The 18,423-nt window shown below is 36.0% G+C and overlaps 1 protein-coding gene across 3 annotated transcripts in view; it reads left to right on the top strand.

Annotated features, from left to right (window-relative positions):
• Positions 1–18,423, top strand: part of LOC148955247 (DNA topoisomerase 3-beta-1-like) — a 95,248-nt gene that overhangs the window by 51,404 nt on the left and 25,421 nt on the right. For all 3 annotated transcript variants that reach the window (XM_089108122.1, XM_089108121.1, XM_089108120.1), the window contains exons 8-10: positions 4,914–5,118; positions 7,392–7,574; positions 10,385–10,594. In XM_089108122.1, coding sequence (XP_088964248.1) covers positions 4,914–5,118; positions 7,392–7,574; positions 10,385–10,594 — 598 coding nt within the window. The remainder of the gene's footprint in view (positions 1–4,913; positions 5,119–7,391; positions 7,575–10,384; positions 10,595–18,423) is intronic.

Genomic DNA, 18,423 nt, shown 5'->3' with positions numbered 1-18,423 from the left:
TTTTTTTGCGAAATTTTAGTATCAGAAAAAATTGATTCTTATAAAATCTCACTTGTCACATCTCTTTCTGTTTCCTTGTATTAAAATATTCAGAAAATTCTTACACCTTGCAAATAATAAAATTAATTTATATTTGCACATTAGGGGTGGGGGGGATAGGTTAAAGTATTGCGAGTCTGCATGCCTAATGTGTAAGGTACAATTATTCTGCATATTATGACAATCTTTGGCAATCTGCCATCCTTCATCCGCAGAACGTACCTTAGCCATCTCAACCTTTCCCTCATTATAGCCCTAGAAAGTGGGATAGAAACCTAGGAACCAAACTTTTCGTATAGCCTACTGTTTGAATTACAGTCAGTCAGTCGGTTACCTAAAACAATGCGTAGGTAGTTTTCCCTGAAAAACATCTAGCAAATTTTTGGAGCGCCCATGCTTCAGAACCATGCTTGACCACTTCTTCCAAACTGACTACTTCTTGACCTTCTAAACATTTTTCAACTGCGGAAAAGCACCCTGGGCCTAGGCTATTCTACTTTTAATATCTTCACTACAATCAACGTCATTACTGATAATACCATCTAGGTAAGTGAAGCTGTCCACCTGATTGATCTTTTCTTTACCCAACGTCATCTTCACTTATTTCTAGTCTTAGCGACTTGGACTTCTTAAAGCTAATTTTCGATCCTACTCTAGCACCCTAAAACTTCTAAAAATTCATTCATTTTGCTCACACTTTCATCCAGGATGGTTAAATCATCAGCATTATCTAATTGCAGAAAAGTTTTACTCCCGCATTTGAATCCATGTTCTTCCATTGCCTTTGCTGTGCTCCTTCAGGCAGAGTCCGTCAATATAAATGGAGATAGAACGGAATCTTGCTTACCTGGAGTATTAATGTGAAATCAGCTACTAACCTCATTTCCTACCTTGGCTGCAGCAGTGTTATTCTCATACATAGTACTAATCACTTTAATGTATTTGTCTGGTATACCATACAAGGATAAGACCTTCGCTAAAGCTCATCTATCAGGTGAATCAAACACTTGCTCATAATCTGCAAAACTGAGAACTTAAGGAGTTTGATGACTCAGGCACTTCTTAATTATTAGTTTAAGAGGGAAAATTTGGTCGATACATCCTCTACCCATCCTAAAACCGCCCTGTTCTTCTCTTAAAACTTTCTCTACAGCTTCTCTAAGTCTGAAAAGTATCATCATACTAAGTAATTTGCTACCTACACAAAGCAGACTAATGCCTCTATAATTATCACACTCATTCTTATCACCTTTCTTTTACAGGGGTTTAATTAGGCCATGAAGGGGTTTAATTAGGCCATGAAATGGAAATCAGCACCGTCGGTAGGGTCTACTTTGCGATTAAGCTTTTTCAGTCTTATGCAGGCTTTGATGGTTAATATATATATAAATATATATATATATATATATATATATATATATATATATATATATATATATATATATTAACCATCAAAGCCTGCATAAGACTGAAGAAGCTTAATCGCAAAAGCCAATTGAATCCAAGCAGAGAAATAAGAAATTTCGAATATTCATCGGTGAATGTCGACATTCACGTTAACATTATATATTCTAGTATTCTGGGGTAATATGCAATCTAAATCAGTTGTTTTTTTTTCTTTGTATTTAGCTTGTAAAGCATAAAATTTTGGCTCTGATTCCCTCAGAGCTATGAGAGTCAAACTAATTAATGCAATCCTATTTGAAGTTCCAATACCTGACCTGAACCTGGGATTTTCATCCTCAAGATGTAATGGTAATGACTTGTATAGATGTTGCAGTAGAGAATAACCATGACTTTACTCCTTAGTTGACTTAATGGAGGGAAATGGCGACAGGTTACCCAAATCTAGAGTTGGAAAACGAAATCTTTATGAAAATTATGCAAAGTCTTCGTTTTCTGCAACTTCTCACCTACAAATCCTATTTGTTCCCAGAAGAGGATTTTTTTTACATCTCAGATTTTCTCTATGGGATACTTATGCTTGGTGTGGAAAGGGAGTGATAGACGTTAACAAAAAAAAAGAAAAGGAAAAAAAATATGTTTCCTATTGCAAGGTAGGATTCTTATTTTTCATGTATATCCTTCAGAGTAGCTCAATAAAATTGCTTTTCAAATATTTAATATGCAAAATTGCCTTTCTGTTTGTTGCAACAAAATGGTTTTGGAAAGTTATGGAATTTGACTTTCTTGCGTCTGTGTTACCAATCGTGAAGTTGGGATATGCTCAAGACGTCAAGCCGAAGGCCGTTCATGTACCTCATTTAAATGTCAGAAGTGAAGTTTACACTCATGAAAAATAGTACTAAATGCATTGCTACCTACTACTACTAATAACTCATCGCAGCACCAAGCCGCCTGAGGCCAACACAGCTACGCAGGCTCCTCTTTCATCCTAATATATTCAAAGCCTCCCTTTCTACACCCTCCCACGAAGTTCCCATTTCCTTTAAATCTTTCTTTATGACGTCCTCCAATCCCAGACGAGGAAGATCTGCTTTCCGTTTAGCCCTAGACGGTTGGTCTAAAGGAACAATCTTCGGCAATCTGTCATCCTTCATCCGCGCAACGTGCCCTAGCCATCTCAACCTTTCTTTCATTATATCCCTAGAGAGCGGTATTGAACCACATTTTTCGTTCAGCCTATTGTTTGAAATACGGTCAGTCAGCCGGGTAACCAGAACAATCCTTAAGCAATTTCTCTGGAAAACATCTAGCAAATCTTCATCCGCTTTTCGTAGCTGTTCACGAGAAAGGTGGTGTGAGCCGGGGTGTTGTCGGGGTGCAACTTCCAGTCGGCTGCGATGTCTTGCCGGACCCGTTTGACTCTTTGTTTCAGTCTCTTGAGTACTTCCACATAAAACTTGGTGCTGACGGTTTGTCACGGAGGAACAAATTCGTAGTGGATGATGCCTTTGATGTCAAAAAAGGCAATGAGCATCGTTTTCGCTTTGGATTTGTTCATTCTTGCCTTTTTTTGGGCGAGGAGAAGCAGACGTGTTCCCCTCGGAAGATTGTCGCTTTGTCTCGGGATCATACTCAAAGGTCCAGCACTCGTCACCTGTGATTATGTTATGCTAATATTGGGGGTCACTTCCACATATCTTCAAATTTTCTTGGCACACTTCCACTCTCCGCAATTTCTTGTCGTCAGTGAAGACTTTTGGGACCATCTTCGCGCCCACCTTGCGCATGTTCAAATGTACCGTCAAAATGTCATGAACGACAGATTTTGGTAAATTTAACATTTGGGCTATTAAACGAATACTTAGTTGACGGTCTGAGTTCAAAACTTTGCGCACACGAGTCACATTGTCGGCTCTTGTCGAAGGTCTTCCAGCACGGTCTTCATCGGTGACTTCTTCCCGGCCCTTCAAAAAGGCCTGGTGCCACCGAAGAACACCACTTCTTGTTAAAGTATCAGCTTGGTGAGCCTGCTTGATCATATCAAACGTCTCCGTCGCAGATTTACAGAGTTTCACACAGAGTTTAATCGCGTACCTCTGCTCTAACGAACGCTGCATTTCCGGCTTGCACCACTCACTGAAAACATGTCACGAAAAATGCCTGTCCTGACTCCAGGTTCTCGGAGACAGCTGACCAGCAGCTTGTTTGTTAGCTAGGAAAGACCTCTACCGAATCCAGTCGGAGCGCGCACGCTCCGAAGTACAGTCGTGGCGAAAGAAAATTAGTCCTATTACTTTCCGGACAAACCCTGTATGTAAAAAATGGCCCGCTAATTTTTACCAGATATTTTCTGATTGACTTTATTTTATATCTGTATCTTTTTGTAATTGACCATTGAAATACAACATGTTCAGTTGTCTTAATTCTCCCGCATTACGAGTATTTGATACTGTAAAAAAAAACTTCAGAAAATTATTTACGTTCGGTATTTTCTAGTCGCAATCTGGACGCTAATGCTCTTTTCTTCCTTGGAGTCACCTGTCATGCTGGTCTTCATAAAAGCAAGCTGATTTTCTAGGTGTTAGAAACGGATTGGAACTTGAGCAACTACGAACATTCACAGATGTTCACACACGAGCAATAATTGTGTATCACGCCAATTTAATCACCTTATTAAGCGCATTTAGTTGCTTTGTCAAGCAATTCGTTCCATTGATAATATTTGGCTTTTGTCTGCTAATTCGGCAATTTTTTCTGCATAACATGTAACTGCCATGTAAATTGATTGTCAGTTTATTTCTAAACAGTCATGGAAAAGGCAATCTTGTGAGAACGTAACGGCTACTAAAACGGCTTGCTAATGTAATTCACGAATATTATCTGTTGCAGTTTCTTTTTTTTCCTCTGTGTTAGTATAAAGTTAAATATATTTTGTTTTCAGTAATTTCTGTAGTTTTTAAGACATGGTTATTCTTTTAATTCCTGTTTGTTTCAGGTATTTGTCCATTAGCAATAATTTTTAGTTTGACATTCTGTATGACATTCTATCTACTTATTTTAAGTTTTAATACCGCTCTTTGTTTTATTGTAAAAAACCTTTTTTGAAAATTTACTTTTAGTTTTAAAAAAGTCTTACAGTTAGAAAACAATAAAAGATAAATATTCATAGATCATTTTTGATGTCAAACTGAAATATTTATTTTTGCAATGCTTATGCTTAACTATATCGGGATCACAAAACCGGTAACTTTTTCTTCGTGCATTTTTCTTTTAAGCCATAAATTATATAAAAATTTTAATCTCGTCTACCGAAACCATCAGATGTTCAGTGTTCAAGCTTCAAAAAACTTGATTAAATCCCAATTATTAGCTGAAATGCTATTACAGTATTTTTTTCATAGTTTAAACAATTTCTTGCTGGTGAATTTTTGTGAAGATGTTTTTCTTTGACTATTTTTGATATGTAGTGGGACGCTGAAGAGACAACAAAGCTCAAACCAGTGGGGTGCCGAAGTTACAGCTCTACTTTCTGCTGGGATATGTCGACCTAGAAAAGGACAAGACGTTGGTGACCATCCTCCGATTACTCCAATGAAACCAGTTTCTAGCGATGCACTTGACTCGGATTCGTGGAAGATTTATGATTACATTGTCCGTCATTTTATTGGATCCGTAAGTTTTTACGTTTTAATTTTATTCTAGATTTGTCAAGATCCATATACTTGTAATCTTTAAATTATGACGCCATAAGACACTAATTGAGTTGTATGCTGCAGTTTGTTTTCTGGCTCTCTTTGGGTAATGTGGATTTGTTTTATTAAAATGCACTACGTGTAGTTATACAATTGTTATTCCAAGGCAACCAGAAGAAGTAGTCTTTAAGTCTCATAATTAAAATTATTGACAATACAAAAAGTTTTCTTGAGTTAAAAGAGATAGCGGGGGGCTATCTGTTTCTTGGAATGGTAGAACTGGTCTTACAGGAGACCCAAAGGAATTTTTTATTCTACGATTTTTGAACATCATGGAAAGTGCAAAACAAAATTTTGGTTCTGAATAATATCCTAGGCTACGAGTGTCTCCTTAAAATTTGGCTGTGAGCCGAGACGCGAGTGACATGTATGCCACTGTAAACTAGTATTAAGTTACTTATGAGATTTTCATGACGTCAAAAATTGTCATGTTATGACCGTCAAAAAGCCATGAATTCATTATACTTGTCTTCTCTCTGGTGAAGAAGGGAAAAGTTTGGGTCGCTTTTTCTCCATTGCAAAAAAACTGACTTGTTTAATAGTTTAATACTTTAGGGAGTATAATGTGGTATTTCTAAATAACTTAAAGTAAATGCAGCGTATACATGCACATAACCCGAATTAAACTACTACAGGATTTTGATACGAGTCTGCAGTAGTTAGATTTAGGACCATTATTTTTTGTTCAGTGTGTCACTGCCTCTTTCACCTTTTATTTCAAATTTATCGTTAATTCTGGTTAGACCTAGTGGCCTATAACATATCTCTCCATCCCCTTGTATGCTGGTCAAAAGCGCCAGCTAAAAGTTTAGTGGTTTTAAATAGGAGATCTGAAAATGTTCATCTTTTTGGATAGAGAGATATTTATTGCAACAAAAGCTGCTTTGGGACATGACAAAAAAATTAATGTCACAAAATAATAGCACATGATAATAACACACATAACAAAACATGGTACATAAAAATAACAATGAAAAAATATAACAATTGCAAAACAAAATAAACATAATAAAGCACATAGCTCACATAATTACACAAAATGTCGCACACATGATAGATATATACTAAATGCTTTAAACTCACAGGGGCCATGACTACAAAAAGGAAAATAGAACACTTCCCCTTACAAAAATTTCTCTCTGTGGGTTATTCCCAATTTAATGTATTTTGTAACCTTTTTTCTTGTCCCATAATACTTCGATCTTTTTTAGTCTGTTCGTAATGACCGAAGAAAAACAAGTAATTGTTCCAAGATTTTCAGAGAGCCTTACTATAAATTCCCACTTAAACTCTTGTGCATCTATTACTTGATCTTCTTCTAAACTACAAATGAAAGTCAACTCGAAAAATCATTTGTGATTTTTAATCAGGTCAAAACTTGTAACTTGAACAATATTACCGAAACATTGTTTTATTCTTTTTTTTTAATATGGCTTTAATTTTTTGTATTTTTCTTTTTCCCCTAGCTATACAACAAAGAAACTACTATGATTCTGGTCGAGCAGACAATACTACATAAATTACTAAAATAGGCATTTTAGGATTGTAGATTTATGTCACTTCAGGTCTTGCTGAGCAGAAGTTCAAGTGTGTTTTACGGTGTGTTTTATTTATTAGATACAGGATGTACCATCTATCGTCGTTTTAGAATTATTGACTAATATTTTTCTGTAGAACATGAACTGTCAATGTCTATTAGACATAGATATGTAGTATTGAACTTCAAGTGACATTTTTTTTAATATTTTTAACCTTAGGCCGGAACTTATTTTTTTTTCTGTTTTTTTTTCTTGCTATACCAAAATACAACCGAAAATCAACAACTTAAAAACAAATACGAGATTTAAAAGTCGGCAAATTGTCTTATCTATAAACGAAAGTTGACTGGTATGAAAGCAGTGAGGAGGGGAAGGAGATCATATTTCATTTCTTCTGTAGAAGGGGTGTTTTTTTCCATAAACCGCTGTTGTAATTGACTTTCTGGAGTTAGTTCTCTTGTCTTTCTGGGTCGTAATTGACTCAGCTGGAGACCCAAACGGCCAGCTTGATCGGCGCACTGGTTTGTAAGATTCGTGACCTTGTACATCAATCGAGGCACCCCTTTTGGTCAGAAATAAAGTTAAATAACCTAAATTTGATTGTAAAACTTATTAGTCTCTTTTAGTCTACAGTTTATTGTTTTCTGTTTTGCAGCTATCATATGACTGTAAACTGATGAGTACGAATATTATCTTTGCAATTGGATCTGAGAGGTTTTCATGTTCGGGAAAAACTGTAGTAGATCCTGGCTATACAGCTGTTATGACTTGGCAATTACCCAAAGACGAAGAATCTGTTCCAATACTTGCTGTTGGAACAACTTGTGAGATTAAAGAGGTCTGTTTCACATTTATCCTTCTAGCTGACTTATAATAAAAGACACTTTTTTTTCCTGTGAAAACCTAACCACCTCACGCGGGCTCTAAATTCCAAAAAGCTTATCAAAAGTTTAAAAATGACAATAGGAAATACTCCTTTAAAGCTTTGCAGTCTTTTAAAAAGGGGCTTCTGTAAACGACTATGCTTTTCATTTTCTGTGTCAATCTGTTTTGTACGAGTCGGGCTATGTGGCATAGCCGGATTGCTGTCCTCAGACAGCCATGTAGCTGCCCACCCACAGAAATAAGAAGAAAAACCCAGTTCACTCCTTCGCAGCTGTAGAGCTCAATGGATTATTCATTAGACTAAAACATCAATTTTTGAAGGAATATCTATGGTGTTGTTCCTTACCTTTTTCTCAGCTTTATGCCTTGGCTATTTTTCTTTTACCAGTCTACCAGCCTTTATCGATTGACCAGACGCTTTTTGTCTAAGATGGATGTGTCAACCAATTAAAATAATATCGTTGAAAATTTCGACAAGCTACCCGATTTTATCATTATTTTTTTTAGGCATTTTTAGTTTTTTTTTTTTTTTGTACGGATTTGTTAGGTACGCTATAAATTAAGAAAAAAAACATATAAAGCGGAGATTTTAACCATTGGTAGGTCAAAGGAAAGTGGCATTGCTTTTCATGTTTTTTCAAAGCATTTTTATTCAGAAGTTAAAATTAATTTTAAAGGCCGGGTTAGAGGGGTGGAACCTCCTTTCATGTTTATGGTTATTCTCCATATGATATTATAAACGGATAGAAATTAAATAAACACACAAGTGATTTCAAATGAAAGGCTGCCGTTAAAACGTACAGGAGCTGTCTTATATAAAAGGGGTAGACCCCCCCCCCCAAACACCCACTCTTTACAATAACGTAAAGATTGTCATTTATTGAGAGTAGAATCAGTATCTATAAACGTTAAAACTTGTGTAAAGCCCTCTAAACCTCTGTTGTAACTAAAGGTAAAGGAAAACTCTTGTCATTAGAAACCCAAATTCGGAAAAACACAGAAAGAATTTTGATAACCATATATAGAAGAAAAAATCAGGTTTCTACGTTTACTACAGCTCTGTAGATTTCCTTAGTTTAAAGGACACCCTAGACGATCAATCGTTTTAATCAAAAGCTTGAGCCAAGCGTTGATGGTGATTGATAGAAAGTTTGAATGACTCAATCGGTTCCTAGACGGTCAATCACGCTTTAATCAATTGATTGACGGAAGCTTTTGATCAAAATGATTGACTGTCTAGGGTGTCCTTTAAATTCATCTATAGTAGGTTATAAAGGTAAGAATCTGAATAGATATACAAAAAAGGTAGAAAAACTTCTTAATAACGGTGCAATCCTGATGAAAATTACACCATGAATTTAATGCCGGCTGAGAACCATAAAGTGAATATTTCAAGCTATATGTACATAAATACTAAAATCCCTATTTTTTCCGAGCCGACTAGTTTCGTTTTTTTTTTTTTTTTTTTTTTTATATAGGGGCTATTTGATCAGTGGTCATAGAATATCAGAATACATTTTATTGTAGTAAAAATTCAAATTGCTTGTCCTTTTAAGCAGCTAAAGAGATCAAAATAGAGAGCAGTTTCAAATCATGTCATTTTGCTCCACAAAACATCCAATTTGGCCCAAAAGTAGTCAATACATTAACACTTACAAGTACCAGTTTGCTATACATGTTGAACTAAAAATGCACTCAGTAAAGTACTAGTCAAACTTTATGTAAAGAATGGGAATCCGGGGGGGATAGTAGGTTCCCTCTTATGTAGGATAATTTCTGTTCATTTTAATGTTATTTTGATGTTCACTCTTATTAATGTTGATACTACGTTTCAGGATAGTACTGATACGTCAACGACTAAATTTGCAGTTTTGGCAATACATACAAATATTGTCAGCAAATATAATAGGGGTAAACTCTTAGGTGTCACTAAGAAGCTCCATAATCTTGCTTTTAACAAAAGGAAAAGCTCTCATCAAAAATCATCTCATCAAAATAATGATATCAGAGAAAAAAACTTACAAAGAACATATAAACTCATCTAAGTCAATTTTTTTTCCATCCTGTAAAGTCGATAAGTATATGTATTGAAATAAATGAAACATGGTCGGGATATAGATGTAAATTTGCCGAGACACTGGTGCAGACACGGACACGCAATGAGAGAAGTGGGTCTTGGGCCCGTGTTGATCTTCTATCTCCCTCGAAATACCAAATTTTCTATTGTTGTTATAATGTCTATATAGTCTGTCTGTTTTGGGAGTTTTTCAAGTTGCGCCCCTTTCACCAAATACGTTTTTATATATGCTCCTGTCCTGGTGTGCTATGCAGCCCTAGCGTTTTGCCCCTGGATAGCTATAGATTGATAATTTATATTGTCGGTTTTATTTAACATGTGCCTTCAAGGTACTAGGGTTTAAAGCACTTTTTTGAGAATTTGGGATTATTTTTTTCACGAATTCCCCTCCATAAAATTTCAGAATTGCGTAAGATGTTACTTTATCCAACTAAAAAAAGCAAGTTGAACTTGAAGTTGAGGGTAAAACTCTTTTTCGTTGAAAGGACAGATACTCGGCATTTTAAATCGATTTAAAATTTAAAATCTAAAAAATTATTGAAGCTGATACCCGTGTCTGTAATTCCGTATGGCGTATTGATGCTGTGTGACGTGATGATAATGTTATAGTCAATGATAATGCGACATCTGTATGACGTATGAATTTTACTATAGTCACTTTTTTTAATCGTACTAGCTCCTTTTAGTTGAAACTCTTGGAACGTCAAACTTGTGCTCCAGACTATCTAACTGAATCTGAGGTTATAACTTTGATGGAGCATCATGGTATTGGAACAGATGCCTCTATACCCGTCCATATAAACAACTTGGAGCAGCGAAATTATGCTACTGTTGGAAGCGGGAGAAGAATGATTCCAACACCACTTGGAATTGCTCTTGTTCACGGCTATCAAAAGGTATAAGTTGTTAATTCTTCATTTGTACTATTAGTGTTTATTTATTTATTTCAAATGTACGGTTCATTTTTGTAAGGGTCACGACATAGAAATAAAGAAGAAGAAAGATAGTTGAAAGTTATATATATATTTGACTTTTGGAGATCCTTAATAACTTTTGTTATAAGAAAGGCTAGATAGGATAATACTTTATTCATAACCGACTGTTTCAAGCTAAAAAAAAAAAGATAAGATGAACTCGCGTTTCAGACCCAGTATTATTTAAATCGAAACTGAATCATATAAAACATGACTAATATCTCAAGTTTAGAAGTAGCAGGCATTTTTCTGTCATTTTTACAGAATAATCGTAAACCTTCAGTTTTATTTTCAATAATGGGAATCGAACACTGTTTTTTGATCAAGGAAAATTTAGTTCTCATAAATTCCAAGGACAGTAACAAAATTCGATATTTTGATTTGCTTAAGTGGAAAGTTGCACAACCATATCTATCCAAAAAAAAAGAAATAAAAAAATCGGGAATATAATTTCTAGTTAAAAATACCTCCATATGGGTTTACGTAGTTTTTGGTAGTACCTGGTCCAAAATTAGAAAAAGGAGCGTGGCTGAAATATTGGCCAAAAATAAACTAAAAACATATGGTACCCAGTAGCTTAAGAAGGTGTATCTTTTGTTTGAGGGTTTAGTTGTCTATTGGAATCAACAGATAGTTAATGTTTTAGTTTTTATAGGCGAAGGTCTTTGTCCAATTTAACTTGTCAGTTTTGCTTTTTTATTTTTCGACGCAGCAATACTGATGAAAATATGATACTACCTTAAAAACTTCATAGTTTTCAAGCAACAAAAAAGTCTTAGAAATTGAAGTTTTCATATATGGATAACACTAAAATGGGTCCAACGGGCAAAAAGGCTTTTGATTTTGATGTACTTTGTGCTCTAAGTAGATTAATAAAACTTGATATAATTTAAATAATATTAATGAAGAAACGTTGGATAGCTACCCAAAAATATTCTCCCAGCTTCCAGAAACAGGTGTCTTTTTGAGTTCGGCAACTTTGGGAAAAGATCTATTCTGCCCTGGCAAAAGGCCTACGGAGGCTCATACTTTCGTGTTCGAATTATCACAATTTTGCATTACTTTAAATTTTTACAATTTCGACTTTCTTAGTTTTAGCTATGTGTCATTAGTTTCTCTTGAAATCTACACTTCCAGAAGATTCCCTAGTTGAATTACAATGTGTTTAAAAATAAGCCACCTCTAAAATTACCACCTATGTTAAATTTAAAGACTCGTATAGTCACACCAAGTCCACGAAAAGAATAACAGAGAAAGGTTTAATTATACTCTCCAATACTATAACGCCCACTGGCAATAAGTAAAAAAAAATTAATCTAATGTAAGTAATGAGTAAAGATGAAACTTAAAGTGAACAAAAAAAAATTGTCTCGAAGCCTGTGCGACATATATCTCCAAAACTCGCTCAAATAAACCTACTAACGATGTTCGGCTGTATTTGATGACTTTGAAAACCTAGGACTTCACTGAAAACAAACATTTATGATTATCATTTTTTTGAAAAATCTGAAGTGAAGGTGTCTGGGTAGACTTACTTAGACTTAGTTCTTCCAGTGCTGGCTGTCGCATAAGGCGACAGCGATATTTCTCGACGACGACCTTTACAGAGCTTGTGGCCGCAGTGTAGCATCCTTCTTTGAGCATCGCTTAAACGTCGCTTTGTGCCGTCTGCACCTTCTATTGTCAGAGAGAACCCAGCACAAGACATCATGGAATTGCCTGCCATTCACATATGGACCATGTTTCCGCAATACTCCCATGTACTACTTAGGAATTTCTGAACTATTAATTGTTGCCTTGTTCTTTCACATAAGGAAGTGTTCGTAATTCCGTTAGACGAGTGATGGTTCTGTTAGACTCAGAATGTGCCGGAGACAGGTGTTCTTTAACTTATTTTTTTTGGTTTGTATTTCTGGGTAGCCTAGTGTTGGGATTATAGACTAACCTTGGAAATTCGCACCCTCACTTGAAATTCTCCGTACTATAGGTAGAGATAATGCGGATGGTGAGATAATATGACAGTGAGTAGCCTTATAAGTAAGTCCGTCATTTTTGTATGTTTCTTTATTTCTTTTTCGTGAGTTTTTTAGATATTTTAAATTTTGACTAAAAGCTATTGATATTGTGGCCAGTGAAAGATTATTGAGAGCCCCATAAATTAGTCGTTGATTGTCACCAGGCTACTTAAGAACTTTTCTGATATTAAAATAACATCCTATTTTGATTTGCGTAGGTGTTCTTTCAAATTCGAAGCTGACTTAAGAATTATAAGTGTTAATTATATTTTTCTTAGCCTGTACAAAGACGAATCTGAGGATGAGACATCTCTCAAAGCAATACTTGTCAAATGAATCCTCCCGTCACTGCCTGAGAAATTCTTTTTGGCATTTTGTGCCCTCCTCCTCTCAAAAGTGAAATGTCTTTTTAACCGGTGATTTTCGAAGTAATTTTATGCAAAAGTTAAACTTCAGCATAAAAACCGGGGTTGAGGCGAGCAGCAGCTCCTCACCACTTAATAGGGGTAACGATATTGTGATATTAAAAACGAACAAAATTAAAAAGTAGTATTTCAAATCCTTAAAGTTAAAAGTCAAAATTGAAACAGACGTAGATTGTATTAATGCATGGGGGATGCCAAACGTAACATAAAATAAGATTTATTTTAGAAAAATGCCTATCTTTAGCACAGATGTGCTTAATTTGTACTTCAGAGTCTATAAAAAACAAGCATAATAAAGTTGGTCAGAAGAAAATCAACATGTCAAACAGGTTAAATACTATTAAAACTCGCTTTATTTATGAATGCATTACGCCAAATAAAATAATATAGACAATTTAGTCTTGCGACTAAAAAATTCATAACACAATTTAGTAAAAAAAAAAAGACTGTAACAAGAAATTTAGAATTTTTTAAGTGATCAAAGGGAGGGGGGGGGGGGGTTTCACTTATCTAACATAGCAACTATGTACGGGAAAAAAGATCTTTTATATCTTTTTATGAAAAATTTTTAAGGGGTGAAAATAGGGATTTTTGTTGCAGCCGAACGAGGTAGGTTAGGACAAAGGGGGACAATGGACTAGGGAAAAGTGAGTTTGTCTGGGGATTTTGGAGTGCAATGTTGGTGAAACGGAAGGAAACGTTTGCTTTCATTTCCTCGAGGGTGACTAGATTGGCTCTCCTAAGAAGGGAGACACAAGGGACTTCACCCTCGTTGAAGACATCTTTTTTGGACTGCCTCTAGTCTCTCCAACAATACATTGAAGATTTCAGGATGCAAAACAGGACAGGCGAAATTCACTATGGAGGAAAGGAATTTGTTCAGATTATTGGCTGTATCTAAAGGGTCTTCTGTGATATGGAAATCAGTATTATCTTGAGTTACCCCACAAACATTTTATATGTTTTATACTCTTGTTTTGGCTATGTAGAAAACAAATCCTTGACCTTATATTTGTAATATGAAGAAGCAGATTTCGAAAGCAACGTAAGTTTGGAAATCTCACTAATAATACACAGTACCTCCATAAAAAATCCCTGCAACTTTCAGCCTGATCTCTCAAGCCATTCGACAGATATCACAGATACGCCATTTTGATTTTCTAACAATACATAATGTTTTTGCTACACCTTGTAACTTAACCAGGAATATGTTCTAAGTTTCATAGCAGCTTTTATTGCAAAAACGTTTGGGTAAACAAGAGAACAAACAAGTTTAGCCCTCCCCCCCCCTTCCTCATCACAAAACTTGAAGTCTCCATGTCCTAAGGAGTGTCCCGAAGAAGGAGGAGGGAGGGGCTTGACGCCCCTAACTGTTTTTATCCCCGGTAACATTTTTGCCGAGGGCGAAAATGTTGGTAGAAATAGGCATCTTGGTTGGACCACGACGTCCGTTTCTGTTGTTTCTTATCCATCCATCGCCGTTATTTACAACCTAACACGTGCATGTGATTCTCATTCGTTACCTAATTTATTTAGAATTTGGCAGTTCTATTGCTTTAATTACGCCCATTTGTAGATTCAGAGGTTTAACATGTTAATTTGATTCCCACTTGTTACCGAATATGGTTGATTCGGTAATTTTATTGCAATTGTTCCTCTTATTTGCTAATTTGACACATTTTTTGGTTCCTGTTCGTTACTGAGTTCGGTGGATCCGGCAATTTTGTGAACTAGTTTTGTCGATTTTCAGATTTAGAGATTTTGGATATTCTTTCGGCTTCCATTCGTTGAAAATTAAGTCGATTTGGTAGTTCTTTGGCACTAATTTTATTTACTTACAAATTCGGTGATTTGTTGTGTTCATTAGAGTCCATTAGACTCCTTTCATAATTCATTCAGCATCCGAAATTTTGTTGTTGTGGGTACTTAAAAACAGCCATCCGGCGTTTAGTTCTTAAGCTTGGACTGTATTGTATTAGCATAGCTCCTTACGAGATCCGGTTATTATACCCGGGCCGTATTCTTTGGTAAGATCAAAAAATACAAACGACTACATTGCCAATTATCCATCCGTTCGTAATTTTTCGAGTTGAACAACGTTCCACTTCAAAGCTTCAAATTTGTGATTGACCAATCAAAGTTAAGACGCAAGGCAGAAATATTTGGAAATTAGAAAAGATGGATGCTTTTAGCGGCAGTTTTCCTATGTGATACGAAAAACACTTTCAGTAGGCGTTGGCTCGGAACAAATTAGTGTTTATGCAACCTTTTTTAACAACTTCTAGCCATTTTAATTTTCCGCTTCTGCACTGCAAATTTGACGTTAAAATCAAAGAAAATGAATTTCATTCATAAACTATGGCTTTTTTATTGATAGGTGCGATTATAGTAGAGCTGGGCCATACTCGGAATCCAAATGAGAAGGTTGATAGAAAATTGATGACGAATAGTTAACACGGCAGATAATTCAAAATGCAACATCATGGGAGGAAAGTTCTGAAAAAAATAAAATCATGGTTTTTGTACAAAATACTGACCGTTCCACCAATTAGTATTTTTTTTTGTTTTGTTTCTATCAGCCATTAGGCTGTGGAACAAAAGGCCTTTGAACAGTGTCTTTTTTCTACTTTTTGTTTAAAGAAGAAACAAAAAAGTCAATCATACTGCAGTTGATCTATGCTGCTAAGAATGATGAACACTCTTAACAGCACAGCTAATTCAATGCGACCTATGCTTTGCTCGATTCCTACGCTTGAACTACATACTACCTAATTCAAGCAATTTATAAACAAATTCTTGTTAACCGTAACTTACATTCAGGAGTATTGTTTATTTATTTTTTAATTAATTTTACTGGTTTTACCCTCAGTCGCTGAGGGGGTGTAATTAAAACGGAAAGGTACTTTAATAATCAGTCGCTGAGGGGGTGTAATTAAAACGGAAAGGTACTTTAATAATAATTTTGAAATGAGTATTAATTCTTTAAAACTGAATATATATATATATATATATATATATATATATATATATATATATATATATATATATATATATATATATATATATATATATATATATATATATATATATATATATATATATATATATATATATATATATATATATATATATATATATATATATATATATATATATATATATATATATATATATATATGTATTTATATATGTATAAAACACATAAGATGTTTAAAAAAATGTGTCGCTTCATTTTTTTTCTGATGATATGAATATAGCTGACGAAGTATTTGACAGTCTTTCTACACATAAAAGTAGCCATCATTGTATTGAAAAGGCTGTTAAGCAATATACAAAAACACTACGATAGCACAATACCAATATTAACCTCCTGAGACCTGACCATAGAAATACTTTCCTGATTTTGTTCATTTCTTTGTAGTTGACTTAAAAAAATCATTTTGACCATTGATCACCTAAAAAAAAAAGTTGACCCCCCTCCCTCCCTCTGAAGGATGTCCACACGTGTGGACATTGGATCCCTATCAAGCTAAGAGTATAGTAAAAATCTGTTTCGTCTATTAAAAGATTTGTCAAAACGTTGAAAACAGAACATTACTCTTCATGAAATTTCTTGAAGCAGTTGTTGTCTCGTGTCAAGCAGAGAATGATTTTACACTGCGAGCACATCCATCTATACCTTTTGCAGCATCCAGGCCTTCTGCAACGGGCTGCATTCGCCAATTAACAAAATTCTGGTAGATGCAGTGCAGCTCTGGCATGTGGTGGAGGGATTGGCCTCTTTTTCACGCTCAAAACACGGTGCTGAGTTTCACCCAAAAATTCTCCGTCGCTATTTTCTTGACCTCATGACTCCGAGCTTCCAGAATTGAGCAAACACTCGGCCACGCTGACCCGAAGATCAGTGATCTGTCTGAGGTCACCAGAAGCTTCTGGGTCATGGCCCTTCAGCTCATGAAATGCATTAGCTAGTGCAGCATCCACAAAATGATGAAACAGACGCACAGTCCAGTTTTTAGTATGCGTTTCAAACCGGTCATAGCTCACCATACAGTCCACAAGGTTGACCCCACCCATGTAGGTGTTGTAGTCGGAGACTACTCGTGGACATTTGACCTGCACGTAAGACCCCTGGCGCTTGTCATACCGTTTGACCTCCGTCTCCTCTTCTATACCTTTGCAGTTTGAAGACAGGAGAACAGCTTTGTTATCATACCACTGGGTCACGGCCACTTTTCTATCTGATCGCACAGACATGACAGAGGTTCCTCTGCCCTTTCTTTTCATTTCTGTTTCGGTAAAAAGCGTTGGGCCGTTGGCACCCAAACGGTTCTTCATGATAGTTCCGGTTGCATTTATTTTTCTTTTAGCCAGCATGTCGAGGAGCTTAACAGACGAAAAGAATCGGTCAAAATAGAGGTATGTACCTTCTGGTAGGGTCTCAGACAAGCGCAGTACGATCCCAGCTGACAAGCCATGTGCTACCAGCTGTTCTCCCAGGGTAATGGCTCTCTGGTAGATTTGGAAGTCAAGTATCAGCCCTGAGGAGCTGGCAAGGACAAAATTCTTTAATCCAACTGGATTGGGCTTGTTAGGGACATATTGCTTGAGAGTCGACATACCCTGGAAGGCTATCATCTGTTCGTTAATTGAACAGTTCCTGTCACTTGGCAACTGGAGACAAATATTCCTGAAGTTGTCAAGGATTGGCTGCACCTTCCAAAGCCTATTTTTGTTTTGTTTTTTTTTCGTCTGAGATTTCTGAATCAACAACGAACTTCAGGTTTGACCAGATTGTGAAGAATCTGTCTCGAGTCATCTTTTGCGATATGGCTTCCACCCTAAACTTTCTAGACCAGTACATGCGGATCCGAGGAAACTTGAGGTTCCCCATCAGGATGACAATGGCAAAAAAAAATTTCAGCTCGTCTGGAGTTACATTCAAGCTTTTGTGGTGGGCCAACTGATAGTTGTAGTTCATGCAAAAAGCTGTACGTTCGAAGAAGCTCTCCGGGTAATATTGCAAAAAGAATTTTTCTGTACTCCAATCGTCGTGGTCCTGGAAATGAGCGGGGCCCACGTCCGGGCCACGATGATTATCGAACCGCCGAGACTTCCTCCAGGACAAGGTTGCTGCTACCTTGTCAGCCTTCAAGCGCTTGGCACGGATTGCTAAGGGTACGTTATCATCAGATTCTTCACTTTCAACATCTGGAAGAACAGCATAACTGCTTGATGAAGGAATGGCTGCAACAGCTGGTTCACCGTCAGAGTCTGAAGACGACAAAGAGTGGTTTTTTATCCATTCCTC

Source organism: Artemia sp. Qi Xiang Cuo, chromosome 2 (assembly GCF_049724085.1).
Source record: "Artemia sp. Qi Xiang Cuo chromosome 2, ASM4972408v1, whole genome shotgun sequence".
Classification (NCBI taxonomy): Eukaryota; Metazoa; Arthropoda; class Branchiopoda; order Anostraca; family Artemiidae; genus Artemia; species Artemia sp. Qi Xiang Cuo.
Note: the sequence above shows the minus strand (reverse complement) of the source record. Positions and strands in the feature narration are given on the sequence as shown.